The 18,865-nt window shown below is 39.2% G+C and overlaps 2 protein-coding genes across 7 annotated transcripts in view; one reads left to right on the top strand and one right to left on the bottom strand.

Annotated features, from left to right (window-relative positions):
* The window catches only part of SLC25A38 (solute carrier family 25 member 38), a 213,851-nt gene that overhangs the window by 132,915 nt on the left and 62,071 nt on the right, over window positions 1-18,865 (top strand). The gene's annotated exons all lie outside the window — the stretch shown is intronic.
* Window positions 1-18,865, bottom strand: part of LOC110090770 (transmembrane channel-like protein 2) — a 164,207-nt gene that overhangs the window by 87,280 nt on the left and 58,062 nt on the right. The window contains exons 5-6 of the mRNA XM_078377403.1: window positions 17,545-17,635; window positions 11,304-11,385 (exon numbers count right to left, since the gene is read on the bottom strand). Coding sequence (XP_078233529.1) covers window positions 11,304-11,385; window positions 17,545-17,635 — 173 coding nt within the window. The remainder of the gene's footprint in view (window positions 1-11,303; window positions 11,386-17,544; window positions 17,636-18,865) is intronic.

Raw genomic sequence — 18,865 nt, 5'->3', positions numbered from 1 at the left:
TTGTCTTTCTACAAGAGACTCATCAATCAGAAAATGGAGTTAATGAGTTAAAGATGAACAATATAGACATTTATGAAAAATTTTTTGGGACTTCTAAATCTAGAGGTGTAGCAATTATAATTTTTAAAAATTGTGAATTTAAAGTAGAAAAGGTAATAAAAGATTGTAATGGTAGATATATAATAATGCAAGGTAAAATGGGGTTGGAAGGATATACTTTGGTAAATGTGTACATACCTAATAATAAACAAGGAGAATTTTATGATTTGGTTTTTGAAGAAATGGAAAAGGTAAAGAAAAGTTACGTTATTATGGCAGGAGATTTCAATATGGTTATGGATAAGATAAATGATAAAACTGCATATGGTCGGAATGATATTTATCATAGAAACACAATATTAAGTAAAAAGATAACAAAATAACCATTTGAAGGATATTTGGAGAGAAATGAAAGGTGATGAAAAAAGATATACTTATTTTTCAGTAGTACATAATACTTACTCTAGAATAGATCATATATTTATATCTCAAGATTTACTTTCTAAGATAGTCGATACTGAAATAAACCCTATTAAAATAACAGACCATGCATTGATGTTAATAGAGATTGAAATAAAGAAAGATTATAAAGATTCCAAAAGGTGGAGAATTGATAATAATATTTTGCAGTACCCAGAAATAATAGAAAAGATAAAGAAGGAATGGCTAGAATTATGGACAATAAATGAAACAGGAGGTGCTAAACCAGGCCTGTTGTGGGACATAATGAAAGCAATCACAAGAGGAATAACAATAAGAGAATCGTGTAAATTAAAAAAAATTAAGGAGGGACATGTGAAAAAACAGGAAGAAGAATTGAAAAATTTAGAAAATAGATTTTTTACAAAAAGAGATAGAAGAATTTTATTAGAAATTCAGGCTAAGAGAAAGGAATTAGATAATATAGAAATAGAGAAAGTTCAAAGAGATCTGAAATATTTAAAGAGACATTTTTTGAATTTAATAACAAAAACTCAAAATTGCTAGCTAGAATGTGTAAAAATAAAAGAGCAAAAAATTCAATAGGGATAATTAAAGATGGAACAGGTAAAAATTGTAATATAATGAAAGAAAAATTGAAGATTTTTCATGAATTTTTTCAGAAACTGTATAAAGGAAATAATGTAAAGAAAGAATGTATAGAAAAATATATAAATGATAATTTAAAAACTAAATTATCAGAAGATGATAAAAGAATATTAGAAGAAGAGATTAATGAACAAGAGATTGCTGAAGTCATAAATAAATTAAAAAAATGGTAAATATTGGAATAAACTCTTGGCTGCCTTTTTGGACATTAAGGCGGCATTTGACTCAATCCCGAGAGAGTTGCTGTGGGCCAAGTTGGCCAAGTTGAATATAGATCCCAGACTGCTCTTCCTGATTAAAAACCTATACTCATCTACTAGTTGCCAAGTCAGGTATAATCTTCAGGGGAACTTAACTCCGGGAATTCCAATTTGCAAAGGCGTGAAACAGGGCTGTATTCTTGCTCCAGCACTTTTCAACTTATTTTTAAACGATCTAGCCCCAGCCTTATACACAATCAATGGGCACGCCCCTAAACTTGCTCACCGCCATATTCCCATCCTCCTATATGTGGATGATGCTGTTGTATTGTCATGCTCCCAAGTTGGACTGAAGCGTTTATTACGTCAAACTATGACTTACCTCCATCTTAACAATCTAACATTGAATACCAGGAAAACAAAGATCTTAGTTTTTTCTAAGTCATGGAAACCACTCTCATGGTCAATACAGGGAAGCGTTATTGAGCAGGTCAAATCAATCAAATACTTGGGGATCAATTTTTTTCTACAATGGGAGCTGGCTAACCCACCGCAAGTGCGCTCTATCACTGGCAAGAACTAGTGCTTCGGCTATTGCCCGTTTTTTCTATCTGAAAGGGAACCGATATGTCCCTATGGCTCTAAGAGCTTTCAATGTGAAATCTTGCTCCCAACTCCTATATGGTGGCCCCATATGGACTGAAGCCTTCGATCGCACCATCGAAGGCTTACAATCTGCCTTCCTGAGGAAAATACTCGGATTGCCTAACTGTGTCCCCTATGCCACTATGTGCATAGAAACGGGATTGCTATTGTTGGAAACCCGTGCTTGGCTTTCGACCTTCAAGTTCTGGCTCCGCCTTTTATTCAACGCCAAACAGAACTCTTTTACCTTTTTGAAGTTGACGGATCATCATGCTTTCCAATGGTTGACCAAGATTCAGAAAAAAATCATGTCCTTAGGAATTTTCCTGGATACATTCCACCTGTCCTCTAGTCAGGCAATACTTCGATCAATCAAAGCAAAGCGTGCTGCTTATATACCGCCCCATAGCGCTTCAAGCACTCTCTGGGCAGTTTACAATTTAATTATGCAGGCTACACATTGCCCCCCCAGCGAGCTGGGTACTCATTTTACCGACCTCGGAAGGATAGAAGGCTGAGTCAACCTTGAGCCAGCTACCTGGGATTTGAACCCCAGGTCGTGAGCACAGTTTTAGCTGCAGTACTGCGGTTTAACCACTGCACCACAAGGCTGTTAGACATCCAATTCCAACATCTGACCGAGGCAGTTCGGAAAACTTGTTCCCCTAGTCATTTGGGCCTACCCCTGAAGCCAGGGCTCTTAGCTCCCTATTTCTCCTTTCTAACTGACGCCCACTACAGAAGAGCATTTATGCTGGCAAGATTCAACGTACTACCGTCGGCTATTCTACTTGGTAGATACCATAGAGTCCCACTTAATCTCAGACGATGCCCCTGCGGTCAAGATGCCATTGAAACAGTTTCTCACGTTCTCTTGGACTGCCCTTTCTACAACAGCTTGCGAGCAAGATTTCTAGAACCATTGCTCTCCAGTTTTCAAGGACGCTCCGATAAGGCCAAGGTTTGCTTTTTAGTCCAAGGGAATATTAACCATGTCACTACCTATGTCGCTCGCTTTTTACATACTGTGATTCAAATCAGAGAGACCATCCCCCAGGCATAGTTGAATCACTCTCCCAACGTAATCTGGTCATGGCTCTATTACTCTCCACAGCTTTTTTTATTGATTTAAGCTTTGCATTAAGCATTCCTAATCTACATGATACAGTGGTCTACAACTACTGTATACCTTGAAACTATGCAATGCTTTATTCTGCAAGCATTGAAGCTTTTTGATCTGCTTCATGCATCTATCTGAGGACCCCTGCTTGTTGTATGTTTTATGCCAATAAAGGTTATGTTGATGATGATAAAAATGGTAAAACACCAGGTCCTGACGAATTGGGTCCAGAATATTATAAACTCTTTAGCTCCATTTTGATACCTAAGATGAAAATGTTTTATAATAAGATAATGGAAGGGGAGACAATACCTGCGTCATGGAAGCATTCATTAACTATTCTTATTCTAAAACCCAATAAGGATCAAACAGATTCGGGATCATATAGACCCATATCTTTAATAAACCAAGATGCTAAGATTTTTACCGCTATATTGGCAAATAGATTAAATAGATTTATAGCAAATTATATTAAAGAAGACCAATGTGGTTTCATTAAGGGTAGACAAATGGACAATTTAACTAGACGAGTTTTAAACATTATATATGAAATAGAAAAAGAAAAAAGAAAAGCAATGATTTTATCACTGGACATCTTTAAAGCTTTTGATTGTGTTGAATGGGCAACACTAAAACTTCTCATAAGGGGTTGGGGATTTGGTAAAAAGTTTAAAGGGGTTATGGATCAATTATACTTAGATAATACTTCAGAAATAATAGTTAATGATGGTCTAATGGAAAAGATCTTTCTAGGCCGAGGTACTAGACAAGGCTGCCCACTTTCACCAATATTGTTTTGCATGGTTATAGAATTATTAGCTAACGCAATAAGAAATGATAAATCAATTAAAGGAACAGGCAAAAATGATATAATTAAAATTAATTTGTTTGCTGATGACTCCTTACTGACTATTAAAATTCCACTAGAGAGTATGGAAAACATTAAAAACCATTTAGAAAAATTTGGGGAAATAACAGGTTTAATGATTAATTGGCAAAAATCACAAATGATGATGTTTAACTATAATACACAGGAACAAGAAATGTTTGTGAATAAATATAGCGGACGAAAACCCCTTTTTAAAGAAACCTGTTAAATATTTGGAATAAATATAAAGAGAAGTTTAGTTCCACAACTTCACCATTAAAATTAGTGACTGAGATAGAAAGTTTTCCTACAAATTTAAAGGATTTAGTAGAACTGTTTAAGAATAAAAGGGTTGCAAGACTGAAGGACTGGATGTGTAAAATGAAATCGAAGGAGTTGATTATGTCTAAACTTCAAACTAATAAACTATCATGGTATAATCTTATTCAGTGAGACACCTGGACAAAGGATTGGTTGAAAACTAACGGCAAATGTAGAGAACTTACTAAGTACGAACAATTTCTGTCATCACATGAAGATATGCAAGATACAATTTTGAAAGGAATAATAAGTAAAATATATAATGTAATTTTGGAACAAGAGGAAAAAGAATGGGGAATAGAAGGTTTGAAATTAATTTGGGAAAATGATTTAAAAATAGAAATTAAAATAGAGGATTGGACAAAAATGTGGAGGATGAGAGTCTTAAGATTAATGTCAACAAGAATAAAGGAAAATGTTTAAAAAATCTGCTTAAGGTGGTATTTGACTCCTGTAAAATTTAATATAATAAATCCAGCATACCCCAAAGCATGTTGGAAATGTGATGAAGAAATTGGTACATATTTTCATATGTGGTGGGAATGTAAAGTGGTTAAGAAATTTTGGGAACAAATTTTTAAGGAGATTTGTGATATATTTGGTAAAGATATTGATCTTACTGCTAAAATTGCTTTATTGTCAACTTTTGATAACACAGATTTGGACTATTATTTGAAAGAATTAATCACCAATTTTATGACAAGTACTAGAATATTAATAGCTAGATTTTGGAAAGATAAGAATGATATTAAAATAGAAGACTGGTATTGTGAAGTATGGGAAATTGCATTAAATGATAAATTGACTATGGAACTTAAAATAAAAAGAGGGGAAATAAGTTCTAACAATTTTTATGATATTTGGGGTAAATTTGTAGAATTTGTGTTAGTGAAAGGAAGGGGGAAAGCCTTTAAAGAATATTCAATACAATTTTGGAGAGGTAATCTGTAATAAAATATTATTAAATGGAGTCCCGTGGGTATGGGGTACACGTTAGAATTTAGTTTATAATAAGCACTATTATTTGTATTTTTTTCTGTATTTTTGTTGTTATCTATGTTATTTTTTGTGTTTTTCTGTATTATAAAATTAAAAATTAAAAATTAAAAAAAAGAATTCATCAATATCAGGGTGAGGGGGTGTGCAGGCATAGATGATCAAACATTAGCATACAGAGTTGCTACCATATTGAAGCTATTGACACCTAAAGCTATTCTGCAAAACCAAGATGGCAATGCCTATACCCAGCACCATCCTGGAAGTTTGTAGGCTAACTCCAACTTCATTCTAGGATGATTTTAAAGAAAGCATATAACAAAATTTGCCACCCAGTTGGACCTTATGAACATCATGATATAACTGCAGATGGATTTCTTTAAAATGACCTGTCCTAACGTATTTGCTGCTTTAGATCATAATAAGTGTAGTACATAAAATATGAGGTTTACTTAAGCTGACACGATGTTTCTGAAACTCATGAATTTCTTCAAAACCATCATAATCATTCTGGTGAGTTTTGTGTGGTAATGTCATACAGCTGGGTCAGCAACACGTCATCAGGCACATGGAGGGCAGCATGCTGTGAAAGCTATGAATGAAGGAGCTTGACTCCTCCTGATTCTCTGTGCAAAGCATCTGGCAGATTTTCCCTATTAGTCTTTTCTTCCCATATCATAAATCCATTCTAAACCATGCATTTTTACATTTTCTCTGTCTTTCCCATTTTCCTTCCTTCTTTCGTTTCACCCAGCAGCTGTTTTGGTTTGATGCATTTTTCCTCTTTATGAATTTTCCCAATCTTTTCCTCTTTCCTATCCCTCAGGCTTCCCAAAGGACAATATTTTGTTGCTGGAGTTCTTTGTGCTGCTATGTGGGATTTGACACGTATAGTCAGAATCCTATGTGAGAACAGAAACAACCACTCTTTCCCCTCCTCTAAATTCTTCCTGCTCATTGCCTAACATCCCTTTGTCAGTCTCCCTCCCTTCCTCCCTCTTTGTTTTTTTTCCAGATTTTACTGCTTTTCAGACACCACCTGGTATTTCTCTGTCTTGTAATCTGCACCCCACATTTGCAAACTATCGGGCTATAAATGAAATAAATAAATAAATAAATAAATAAATAAATAAATAAATACATAAATACATAAATAAATAAATAAATAAATAAATAAATAAATAAATACTTCAGCTTCATCATATTGTCATCTGTATGTGGCTGCTTCTTTGCAGTGAGAGAGTCACCAGTGGCCACTGTGCCTGCACACTACTGATGCTCACCTAAGGAAGGAAAAGACAGACTGTGCCCACAGGATCCAATCTGTACCCATTTCAGTAAGAAGAAGACTGTGTTTATATGTGTTTGCCTGCTTAAGACAAAGGGATTGAATATGCTCTCTCACACCTCTCTCAGCACGTACTAAAAAAATTGACTAACATGCTGTCCTGTTGATGTTGACTGAATGAAGCAGAAAGACTAGTTATTCTAACTCTTCTTGATGTTAACTCCCACTGCTGCTGCATGCTTTGAGGAAACAGATGGGCCATTATGACCTCATGCTGTCGCTGCTAGAAGGAGAGAGACTGGACATTGTGACCACATGCATGGCACCAGACTGAAGGAAGGAGACTGGTCATTGTAAAGCCTCAAAAGAAGACTACTTGGCCATTATGATATTATAATGAAAATGCTTGCCTAAAGAAGGTTGGTCACTGTCACCTTTTGTTGATGTCACTAGAGAAGGGAGGAATGGGTCCCCGTTCCCTCTTACAGCTACTATCCACCTGCTTCAGAAGTTGGCAATGATTTCCATAGGAAAGACAGCCTTTTAACCCTTACTAGGTAGGGAATTAATTTTCCTTCCACTCTTCTGTGCTCAGAAATCCCAGATTTACCTTTCTGAAGCATGCGTAACAATCACTGGTGCATCCACACCAGTGAATGAATAGAAAGCACTGAAGAGTTGTTATTGTTATGTGTCATCAAGTCAAAACTGACTTAATGACCCTAATAGGTCTTTCAAGTTAAATGAAGTGTTTAAGGAGTAGTTTTACTAGTTCCACACTTCCAGGGAGTTTCCATGGCTGAGTGGGGGTTCGAACCCAGGTCTCCTGAGTTCTAGTCTATCACTCTATCCATTACACCACACTGGGTACCTTGCTGAAGAGTTAGACATCATTTATAGAAGAGAAAGTATTACAGACAGCCATCAGCATCTCTTTCCAACTTCAGAGTTTTTTTAATTCCCACAAAGCAGTGGCAAATTTAGTAGAAAGAAAGAAAGAAAGAAAGAAAAAGAGGGAGGGAGGGAGGCTGTAAGTAATATAAAAAAAATCCAGAGTTAGTACTCCCTTTTTTACTTTTTGCTTGCTTGGTTTTCTCAAATATCTATGGAGAGTCAGGGGAGATCAGAATTCCTCGTTGTACCATCTATTTAGGGTATGAAATAATCAAATTTATTTCATTTGTTATATGAAACAAATGCAAGGCAGGTGTCCTCCTGTGTTGACTATTCTAAACATTATTAAATAACAATCACATAGAAGGGGGGGGAAGCAGGATTGCAAATGCAGTATTGGGAGGGAAATAAAGTAATAACTGTTGTCTCTCCAACCATAAGAAGTTCCCTAGAGCTGTAGTTTGCCTGAGAAGGAAAGAGGGTTTCTTGTCATCACTGTTTCTTTCTAATTTGAATTCTATGCATGGATGATGTGGAATATTTTTACACTTGGCCTTTGCTTGCTGAACTTATACACCTGTTTCAAAATAACAAGTTTTTGGTTTTGGTCTCGGTTTCCTTCCTTCTTCATTTCACCTAGGTATTATGTTGCATATAGAGCAATTTTTAGCCCTTCCCATTTTAAAAATTGCTCTTATTTTCATGACAGTTTCCCCTTTTTAGCAATGGCTGTTTCTGAAGAATAATCCTTTTCTATTGTTGGGATTCCCTGAGCTGCTGTCCAGTTTAACCGTATTCCAGTGGCGTGTGCACACACAATGTCTGCAACTTTGTTCCAAGTCCCAAATGGCTTCTCTTCTTTCTTCGTCTCTTTCCTCAGACAGGACTGTTCTGCTGCCCACCAGGTGCCATGTGGTCTCTCTCCCTCTCTTTCTTAATATTGCCCCTATTTCATGATGTGTAAATGGAGTTCGCATAAAATGCCTGCCTTTGCCCATTGCTTCTATTGCATTCACTGCCTTCAGCCACGTGTCCTCTCTGTTAGGCCACTATGGGACATAAACTGAGTTGTGAAACTCACTTTTTGCAATGTTATGCTAGGATTAAAGACCCTTCTGCTGCCTGCAGCCTGCAGCCTGTCACTTTGTCTTTCAAACTGCACCCAGCTATGATATATGCCTCAGGTTGTTAACATGTTACACACAGGATTCTTCCAACATACTCATAAAAAAGCATTCTGTCTCATGCTTTTGCTTCCAGCCTGCCCTGGTCCTGGGTCAGTTCTATAAGTAAAGCCTTAGAATAGCTGGGGAGCCTTCCATTAGTATTCACTTCTCGATCTATATGCTGCTTCCTATTCAAGTGAGGGAAATACTGATGTAGTTATGATGTTGCTGCTCACTTTAACAGGAGAAAGGGACACTTTTGTCCATATGCATCTTCCTGCTTCAGTGAGAGAGACCAACACTATGTTCACATGCTTCTGCTGTCTGTTACCAGTGGTGTTATTACAACAGCTGAACTACTGCAATCATGCTGCGTGCTGTCACATTCTCAGGGAATTCAACAGGTGAAAGTCCGACAAGCCAATCCAAGGTTAGAAGTCTGGGAGATCAAAACAGATGCTGAATCATCAAAACCAAAACACAAACCGTAGTCCAAAGTCAGAGTTTGAGAGCCAAGGGTGAGGGGAGCAAGGTTCAGGTAGTTGAAGATAAACAAGAGCGTGAATGCAAGCCAGGGAATTGACTTGTTGCTTCCACGAGTTTCCAGACCTCTGTGTACAAATTATATAGAAGCAACAATCATCTCATTCCTGGGAACACTCCATCCTGCTAAAACTCTGGACTGGCTGATCTGATATTTCTATGAGAAGCATGCATGCGAGCTTCAAATCTCTGTGTTGTAAGTTTCTGCCAGAGCCTATCTCTAACTCTGGCCAGCTGAGGAGAAGAATCTGGCAGTGATTCATCCCTAATTGGAGCTGTCTATGATAACAGAGGGACCTTCTGTTCCGCTAATTGCCCTACACTTCCTTCTGCTTCAATCAACTCCTCCAATTCCAGGTCTTCCTCAGCTGAGCTCATGAGACCTGCCTGGAGGAGAGAGACTGTCTATAGTGACTTTATGGTGATGATGCTCATTTGAAAAAAGAAAGCTGACTTTTGAAACATAAGGTTGCCTGAAGAGGAGAGAAATTGATGAATACATCTCCCGTAAAGTGCTGTCCACTTGAAGAGGAAGCAACTATTTTTCAACTGTTAACAACATCCACAAGAGAGGTACTCTTTTGCATTCCATCCAGATAGGAGTTCTTTTTCTTTAATGCACTATCCTCACAAATTGGTGTTTTATCTTACATGAGCAGACACCTGTACTCACCAGTGCCATTTGGGATATAAGATAACTGGCATTTAACTCCTGCTGGCTGCCAGTAAATAAACAGAAATATAGAATGGCATTCAAATATGGAATGAAGACTCAGGAGCCACTGGCTATGGATGGGACTTTTGAAAGGCTGTAATTACTACCACAGAACAGTGCCAGTGGTCTTTGGCTCTCCCAAGTTTTTGAGTGATATCTCCCAGAATCACTTGTATTATTAACCACATGCCATCAAATCCATTCTCACTTGTGGCAATGCTCCTCTGGATTTTCTAGATATAAAGTACTCAAAGATGGTTAATCATTCCAATCTTTGAGGGGAGCTCTGAGACCATGTAGCTTGCCCAGAGCCATGCAGAATCCTTTTCTTCCAGGAGTCACAGTAGAGAATCAAATTCTCAACCTCTGATTCTGCAGTCAGCAACTCCAGTTCATTGGGCTATCCATCCTGTCTATTGTTCTTTTGATTCTATTTTAATAGCATGGTTAGAAGCTTTGCAACATAGGAAGCTGCCCTGTATTGTGTCAAACCCTTGGTCTGTTCTAGCCCATTATTGTCAACTCTTGACTTGCAGCAAGGGCTGTACAAACTCAGCCCAGATTCTTTCCTCACCCTTCCTGGAGATTCCTTGGTATTCCCTGGTGCTCTGCTCTCCCATTCAAGTACCAACCAGCCTTGACCCACTTACATTCTGAAATCAGATGAGGCCCTGTGTGTTCACAGTGGTGAAGTAATAAATAGAGCAGTAGTACAATGGTTGTGTATGGACACTGACTTGGGAATTGTAGTTGAAAAGCAGTGCATATATGCATTAAAAGTTTGTTAAAATAAAGCTTTACTATAACAAGTATGAGGGACGTGGTGGCGCTGTGGGCTAAACCGCAGAAGCCTGTGCTGCAGGGTCAGAAGACCAGCAGTCCTAAGATTGAATCCATGCAACGGAGCGAGCTCCCGTTGCTTTGTCCCAGCTCCTTGCCAACCTAGCAGTTCAAAAGCATGTAAATGCGAGTAGATAAATAGGTACCATCTCGGTGGGAAGGTAAAATGGCATTCCCTTGTCATGCTGGCCATGTGACAACGGAAAACTGTCTTCGGACAGGCGCTGGCTCTACGGCTTGAAAAGCGGGACGAGCACCGCCCCCTAAAGTCGGACATGACTGGACTGAAAATATCAAGGGGAACCTTTACCTTATAACAAGTATGGGATAAGCTAGCGGAGACATTATGTTTGTGTTGTGATGTCTAAAACAAATGTATACTACCATATTTTTCCATGCATATGACCCCCCAATGTATAAGACAACCCCCTAATTTTGACCCTTGCTAGAGGCAGAGGAGCAGTTAATGGGCAATTGCTCTTCCACCTCCGTCTCCTCCTCCTGCTGCCTCTGCCACACAATCACTTCCTGTCAGAGCTTTTAGCAAGGTAGATTAGGTAGAGAGCAAGGTTCACTTACTTTCCACTTCTTTTATCTTCATTTCCCAAGGTATACATTGAGTCTTAAAATTGTCAAAATCTCTCTTAAACTTGACCCATTTCTGAAAATAAACACACAGAAGATAACGTTGTTCCAGGACTGAGGGAGGCAGAGGAGAGCTTGTGGAATGCTTAAAATGATTTACTAGAATCTTGAAAACTAAAGTTAAGCCCTTTCACTCAAGCTGTTGGATTTCAATTACCTTGCTGACATATTATGTTCCTGATTCATGGGAGGGAGGACAAGTGGGCTTTTCTCTATCTCTTATTTCCCACAGTATACATAAAAAGCAACAATGATTAGGCAGAGTGATGAAGTCCAGGGGTGAGGTAGCTGTTTTCACAGGCTTTGTGAAACGTTTGCAAATTTCTATCTAATCAATCATTGAACATATGCAGAATGGGGAGAAACATGTTGGCTATACCAGTGGTCCCCAACCTTTTCTGAATCGCAGACTGGTTGGGGGAGCGGGGCACCTCCTGCACTTGCAGGTGGGTGGGGCACACTTGTGGCTGGGCAGGGTGTTTGCTTGCTCATACACAGATGGGTGAGCTGCACTTGCATGCATGCATGGATGGGTGGGGTGTGCTCATGGCTGGGTGGGCATGCTCATGGGTGGGCTGGCCGTGCATGCATGTGGGTGTGCGGGGGGAGTGTGTGTGGGAGGTGGGATATCCACCAGGTCTTGCCAAGGACTGGGGGTTGGAGACCCCTATTATATAATAGGGGTAGTATAAAACCCTATTATAACCCCTATTATATATAGGATTGGAAAAAACCCTATATATAATAGGATTATATATCCTATTATATGGGACGTGGTGGCGATGCGGGCTAAACCGCGGAAGCCTGTGCTGCAGGGTCAGGAGACCAAGCAGTCATAAGATCGAATCCACGCGACGGAGTGAGCGCCCGTCGCTTGTCCCAGCTCCCACCAACCTAGAGGTTTGAAAGCATACAAATGCAAGTAGATAAATAGGGACCACCTCGGTGCGAAGGTAACAGTGTTCCGTGTCTAAGTCGCACTGGCCATGTCACCACAGAAGTTTGTCTTCGGACAAAACGCTGGCTCTATGGCTTGGAAATGGGGATGAGCACCGCCCCCTAGAGTCGAACACGACTGGACAAAAATTGTCAAGGGGAACCTTTACCTTTACCTTTACTATCCTAATATATATAGGATTGGAAACCCATATATATATAGGATTGGAAAAAATCAGTCTACATCCCAATCCCAAAGAAGGGCAGTGCCAAAGAATGCTCCAACTACCCAACAATTGCACTCATTTCACACACTAGCAAGGTTATGCTCAAAATCATACAAGGTAGGCTTCAGCAGTATGTGGACCAAGAACTCCCAGAAGTACACGCTGGATTTCAAAGGGGCAGAGGAACTAGAGACCAAATTGCTAACATGCGCTGGATTATGGAGAAAGCCAGAGAGTTCCAGAAAAACATCTACTTCTGCTTCATTGACTACGTAAAAGCCATTGACTGTGTAGATCACAACAAACTATGGCAAGTTCTTAAAGAAATGGGAGTGCCTGACCACCTTATCTGTCTCCTGAGAAATCTATATGTGGGACAGGAAGCAACAGTTAGAACTGGATATGGAATCACTGATTGGTTCTAAACTGGGAAAGGAGTATGACAAGGCTGTATAGTGTCCCCCTGCTTATTTAACTTATATGCACAATACATCATGCATAGGGAAATGTTAGAGAAAGAGCATACCAGAGATTCTTTAGAGAGCATTGACAGGAGGAATTTGCCTTGTTACCAGGAGGGCGATGATATTTTGTCCTTTTTGACAAATTTTGAACTGTTTTGTAAGGACTTGAACTTGCCAAATCATTTGTACGTTAAACTGCTGCACACACAGGTCTCAGGACATTTGGCAACCATTTTAGCTGGGCAAGGAGATCAACAAATTGCTTGGGATGATTTTAAAACTTTGCTTCAGCTGAAATTTGGTTTTACTCCTGAAATTTTGCGTCAAAAATTTAGATAATTGAGGAGAGGTCCCCAGGAAAGCTATTCTGCCCTGGCGGAAAGAATTGAGCAAGTAGGTGATCAATGGTTAGAGTCAATGGGAGTTAGCACATTCAATGATTTAAAAAAGTTGCTATACATTGAACATTTCATGAACATGGTGCCATCAGAGATAAAAAGTACCTTGTTGGAGAGAAATTATCAGGATTTACAAACTTTGGCCTTAAAAACTGATGAGATACTGTCTTTTAAGACAGTGGTTCTTAACGTGGGCGATAATGCCCCCCAGGGGGCAATTTCATTTTTCAGGGGGGCGGTAGAACGAAAAGGGGTGGTGTGGGGGCGCTGGAGCAGAAGGGGGGAGGTAGGAGGCGCTGGAGCAAGCCAAACCTGTGAAGATGGCTGCAGCCTTTTTACAATGTGCATGAATATATATTTTCTTCCTATCTTAATTTAGTTTCAGAGTTTTTGTCTTGAAATTTTTAGTTCCTGCATTTTATGCCCTATTTCTTTTTGAGTCTTAAAATTCGCTTGCAACTAAATCATTAAATGTTACTTTTTGGGGGCATTTCATTTTCTTGGAATTGAATTTTGTTTTCAGGGGTCATTGGATTTAAGTGTCTTAAACAAACAAACAAATAAATAAGATATAATAAGAAATAAGAGGGGGGCGATGATAACTTCCTCAATGGCTCAAGGGGGCGTTTCTTTCAAAAAGGTTAAGAACCACTGTTTTAAGAGACCTGAACCTAGTGCTGAGTCTAGGCCTACTCCAGAAGTGCCCAGAAGACAGAGCCAGTATGACCTCTCTGTTCTTCCTCTCTCTCAGCAATCCTCCATTTTTCTCTCTGTCATTGATGTTACCAACATGAACTTGACCCAACTCCAGGAGGCAGTGAAAGACAGGAGGGCCTGGTGTGCTCTGGTCCATGGGGTCATGAAGAGTTGGACATGACTTAATGACTAAACAACAACAATTATATATTATTCACTTTGCCCTGGGAGTTAGCTTTGCCACATGAAGCTAGCTTTGCCACCTCAAAATATCTTACACTGCCATTGTTAAAAATACGAAGAACCGTACTATAACAAATCCTGCCCCATCTTAACTGTTGAATCAAATCTTCCTCCCTCTCATTTATCTTAATGGTGATTATGTGAAATGTACATAATATGCCTTACTTCAGATTGTTACCCTGCTTGTTCACTTTTAAAGCTGTTTGGCACCACGTTTGTTTTAACGTCTGTTTGGCACTACGTTTGTTTTAACGTCTAGATTCCAGCCAGAACTTGGGAAAATGACCTTTTTTGGATGACAACTTTTAAAATCCACTTGGATTCTGCGATTGAACTCAATTTTTTTTCCTGTCTCTGATTTCAACCTTTCTAAAGTTTCAATATTCAGATTTGGAATACATGTCCACCTCTGCAAGATTTCAGAAACACTGCAGAACAACAATAGCAATGACTTTGCCTATCAGCAGCACTCTTGGTCTTCAGTGTGTTGAAGTAGCAACAACCTGAACAGAGAGAAGTCTGAACTTGCTTTAAGACCAAAAGTGTATATGTAGCTCAGATGCAATCTGACCCAGGAATTTTCCCGGCTTTCACAATTGTCAGCTGTTGTTCTATTAAATCCTATTTCCACACCCTTGTCAGTGGACCAGTGCTGCAGTTTTCACATGTCGGCATTTTCATTAGAAAGCAAGTTAGGGAGCCTTCCAGCATTAATTTAACCCCGCAGATGCTACACAATTGTTACCAAGATGACCCTGTGATGTTTCATGGAATTGTGGAACTATAGAGCAGGAAGCATTCCCAAGGGTCACTTGTCCTCCCTTTTGCCCATGTAGGGTATCCACAGACAACTGGCCAGCCAATCTCTGTTTAAAAGCTTCCAGTGAAGGTGAGTCCACCACCTTCTGGGAAAGTCCATTCAATTATCAGGTAGCTCTTATCATGAGGTGGTTCATCCTAATGTTTAGTTGTAACTGCCTTTCTTGGCTCCTGGAGCACAAAAATAGTCTGGCTCCATTTTCCACACAACAACTCTTCGTTTCTTTGAAGGTAACTGTCACACTGCGTCTCAGCTTTCTCTTCTCCATCTTCCTTTAAGATTCCCCTTCATTTGTAGAAAGGCTGTGGTTCTCCTACGTTCTCTCAGAATTGTACAATCTTATTTGTTTGGGAAAATTGAGTCCTCTCCTTCCTCCTCCCTGACACTCATACATCCATTGCAGGATGACATGACTATATGAACACTCTCTGGTAATGACTGTGATATCACCAGTCACAAGCACTACAGTTCCTTTCCCATACTCTGTTCAGTGGTTTTCACAAATACTTACAATTTTGTTTAAAATTGACCCTCTGGATGTCTTGGATTATGGTCTCCACAATCTCTTACCATTAGCCAGAATGTGAAAGATTAATTTTCAGTAGTAATCCACCACATTACTCATCACTCACATCAGCATTATCTTATGTTACCTTAGCTTCTATGTGATAACTCATTCCACTATTGTTCCATTAGTTAACAGCTATCTTTAATTATGTGGTGGAGAGCAAGCACCAAGTGTCTTTTTTTCTATTTTAAATGTGAAAATAAGGGTCACATGTCACCACAGAGGCATGCAATCCTTATTTTCACATTTAAAATAGAAAAAAAGATTTATTTTCACATTTAACATGGACTTGTCTCTTCCTTTTCCAATTATGTTAGAACAATCTAAGAAGTATAGGAGGTAGCCACTCACAATTTCTTGAGAACATCCCATTATTATAGTGATGGGACCTTGAGGTACTCCAGAAACTGTACAGAGTTCCTTCCCACAATTCTTGGACTATGTAATTGTCAGAGAAGGAAGAGTGTTAGAGTCTCACCCTGCTCTGGAGACTTATTTTGTAGATAAAATTATGGAAAAAAGCTTAATGGCTCCCTTATATAGTCATAGTGAGAAAATGGCCAAAATCTTATCCATTATGCCTGGGTCATGTGACTCAGTGTGCAATAGGAAACACCTATATTGATTTTTTAAAAAGTGGAATAGTTTGCCTCTGGAAATTATGCCAGCACATGTAACACACAGAGTTTTGGCCAAATGCTTTAAAGGCTGAGGGATTGCCCACAGTTTTTATCCCTTTAAAAAGGGCAAATCACCCTTGCACCAGTGCCCAGACATAAAGATAACTTGCAGTTGGAACTGAAAGGACATTAATGTTACAGTCAGATGACCGAGGCTGCATTTCAGGTTTGTGAAACTGAACCTCTAGAAATCCCAATTAAAGTCCTGAGGACCAGTCACCAGACAAAGCAATCTTGTGTGCATATTCCCAGAGTGTCATGTTCCCAGGGGTTTCAACAGCAAAGTTCGATAAGCCAGTCCAATATCAGAAGTTCAGAGGATGCAGAGCCTATACCAAAATGCCAAAACCAAATCACAAACCGTAATCCGAGGTCAGGGTCCAAAGCCAAGTCACACAATGTGGTTCAGGGTCAGAGTCCAAAGCCAAAGGTCCAGAGAACAAGGTTCAAGGTAGTCAGGAGCATGGATGAGAGCCAGGTATTAACTTGTTGCTTCCACAAGCTTGCAAGCCTCTGGGTGCAGATTTTATAGCAACAGCCGTCGTCTAAACACCTCATCCTGCTAAAACTCAGGGCTGGTCGACCTGATGTTCCTATGGGAAGCATTCACGCAGGCTTGGGGTCTTCGTGTCATGAGTCCTTGCCGAAGCTTCTCCCTCACTCTGGCTACTGGGAGAGGAGAATCTGGTGGTGATTCAGCTGCCTGCAATTCTGATTGCCCAGCATTCCCCTCAGCTGTAATTAACCCCTCAGATTCCAGATCTTCTTCGGCTGAACTCATGACACAGAGGCACAAGGACCTCCTGATGTGACATACTGAGACACTTCATTAGTAAAGGATTTTCCTCTCCTAGTCAAGGACTATCTTTAATTTTCATTTCAGGCACTGCTGGATTTATGCACAGGTTTAGGGCTTCATATTCTGAAGAGTCTATAAATGCAAGCAAATAAACAAAACGAACTCAGGCAAAAAATCCCCCAAACAAAACAATATGTCTTAATCTGGCCTGAGAAGGCAATTGAATATTTTGAATAACTACATTTGCACTTCTAATACAAGAAATGGAGGTGTTTAATTTCAAGCATGAAACACACAAAAAACAAATAAATGGAAAGTTTGTCAGAAATTCTTGTATCGCTTACCTTTGCCATAATCATTTTATATGCATATAACTTTTTTCCTTTGCCCTTTCCCAAGGCACCTTCAAATTTTTCTACAAATTCTTGAGCCTCCCTAGTTCAAAAATAAAAAAGATTAGATTTATAACTTTATTTCTTTAAATGTGGAAGAGATGGTAGAATCATGAACACCCACTATGCTGTTGATGATCACAAATGCAGCACACATACTGAAGCCCCATGGCTTGTGTTTTGCCATAGATTCTGGAGCAATGTTAACTCATTTTTCCACTGAGTATCATCATGTAGAAAAATGTTCTGCTGTACAATTTCACACTGCAGTATAATTACCTCAGCTTTCGTCTCCAAGATCAGGCTACACTAAAAATATTAACTAATTTGTCATGTCTTCGCTTTCCTTTTCCTGACACATTAGAAACAGTTGCATAATTGCCTGTGAGTAATGCTGGTTTTATCTGAAGATGATGCATCAGACCACGTATATCCTGGCTACTGTCTTCATGTTTCCTCAGTTACTTTACCTCGACAAATTCCAACTGTATTACTCATGCATAGGCATTTGTATGGGGCAGAGGACACATTTCCTCAGAATCCTAAAGTTCTATATTTTGACTTGTGCAGAACTACATCCAGTCAGGCAATGTAATAGCCACCAGGGCTTATTTCCTATAATAGTGTAGATTCCCCCTTTCTAGAATCCCCAGATGCCCAGTTTTCTTTCCAAAAGAAAAACAAAGTTCTGATCCTTGTCAAAGCTGAGGAATGGGGGGGGGGGGAATGTACAGTTGCTATTCTGCTCAGCTAGCTCAGTCCCATAGCATTTCAGTGTATTTAGCCAAATGAATTAAGCAAAAGCAATCACTGAGACAATGTTTCTACAGTGAAGGACTTTCTGATTCATTTTAAAGCCATTGGTTTGGTTTTGCTGAGTGGACAGTGATTATTGTCCCATTTGTGTTTGTTGGGAGGATCAGAAATCTAAGATTTTTGTTAAGCCGTGTTTGTCTATCCACTCTCCTCCAAATGGCTGCAATGAAGAGATGAGTTCATGATCAACTCGTTATTTAGAATTCTCCCCTCCTTATTGTGAATAGTAAAAAGAAATTATCCTGCCAATGTACATGGATAAAAGGCATCATGATTATACCCTTATTGTCAGCTCTGTGGCTGTGAGACTATGAGTTATGTTAGAAAAGTAGCCCAGTATTGTTATATCAGTTTTGTTATGGAGAGTTAGAATAGTCTCAGATAATTCCAAAATGTAGTCCTATCCATTTCCTGCTGTGCTGATGATTTGCTGGAAAATGCAAGGGGTTTGTGAACT

Source organism: Pogona vitticeps, chromosome 6 (assembly GCF_051106095.1).
Source record: "Pogona vitticeps strain Pit_001003342236 chromosome 6, PviZW2.1, whole genome shotgun sequence".
NCBI classification, from domain to species: domain Eukaryota; kingdom Metazoa; phylum Chordata; class Lepidosauria; order Squamata; family Agamidae; genus Pogona; species Pogona vitticeps.
Note: the sequence above shows the minus strand (reverse complement) of the source record. Positions and strands in the feature narration are given on the sequence as shown.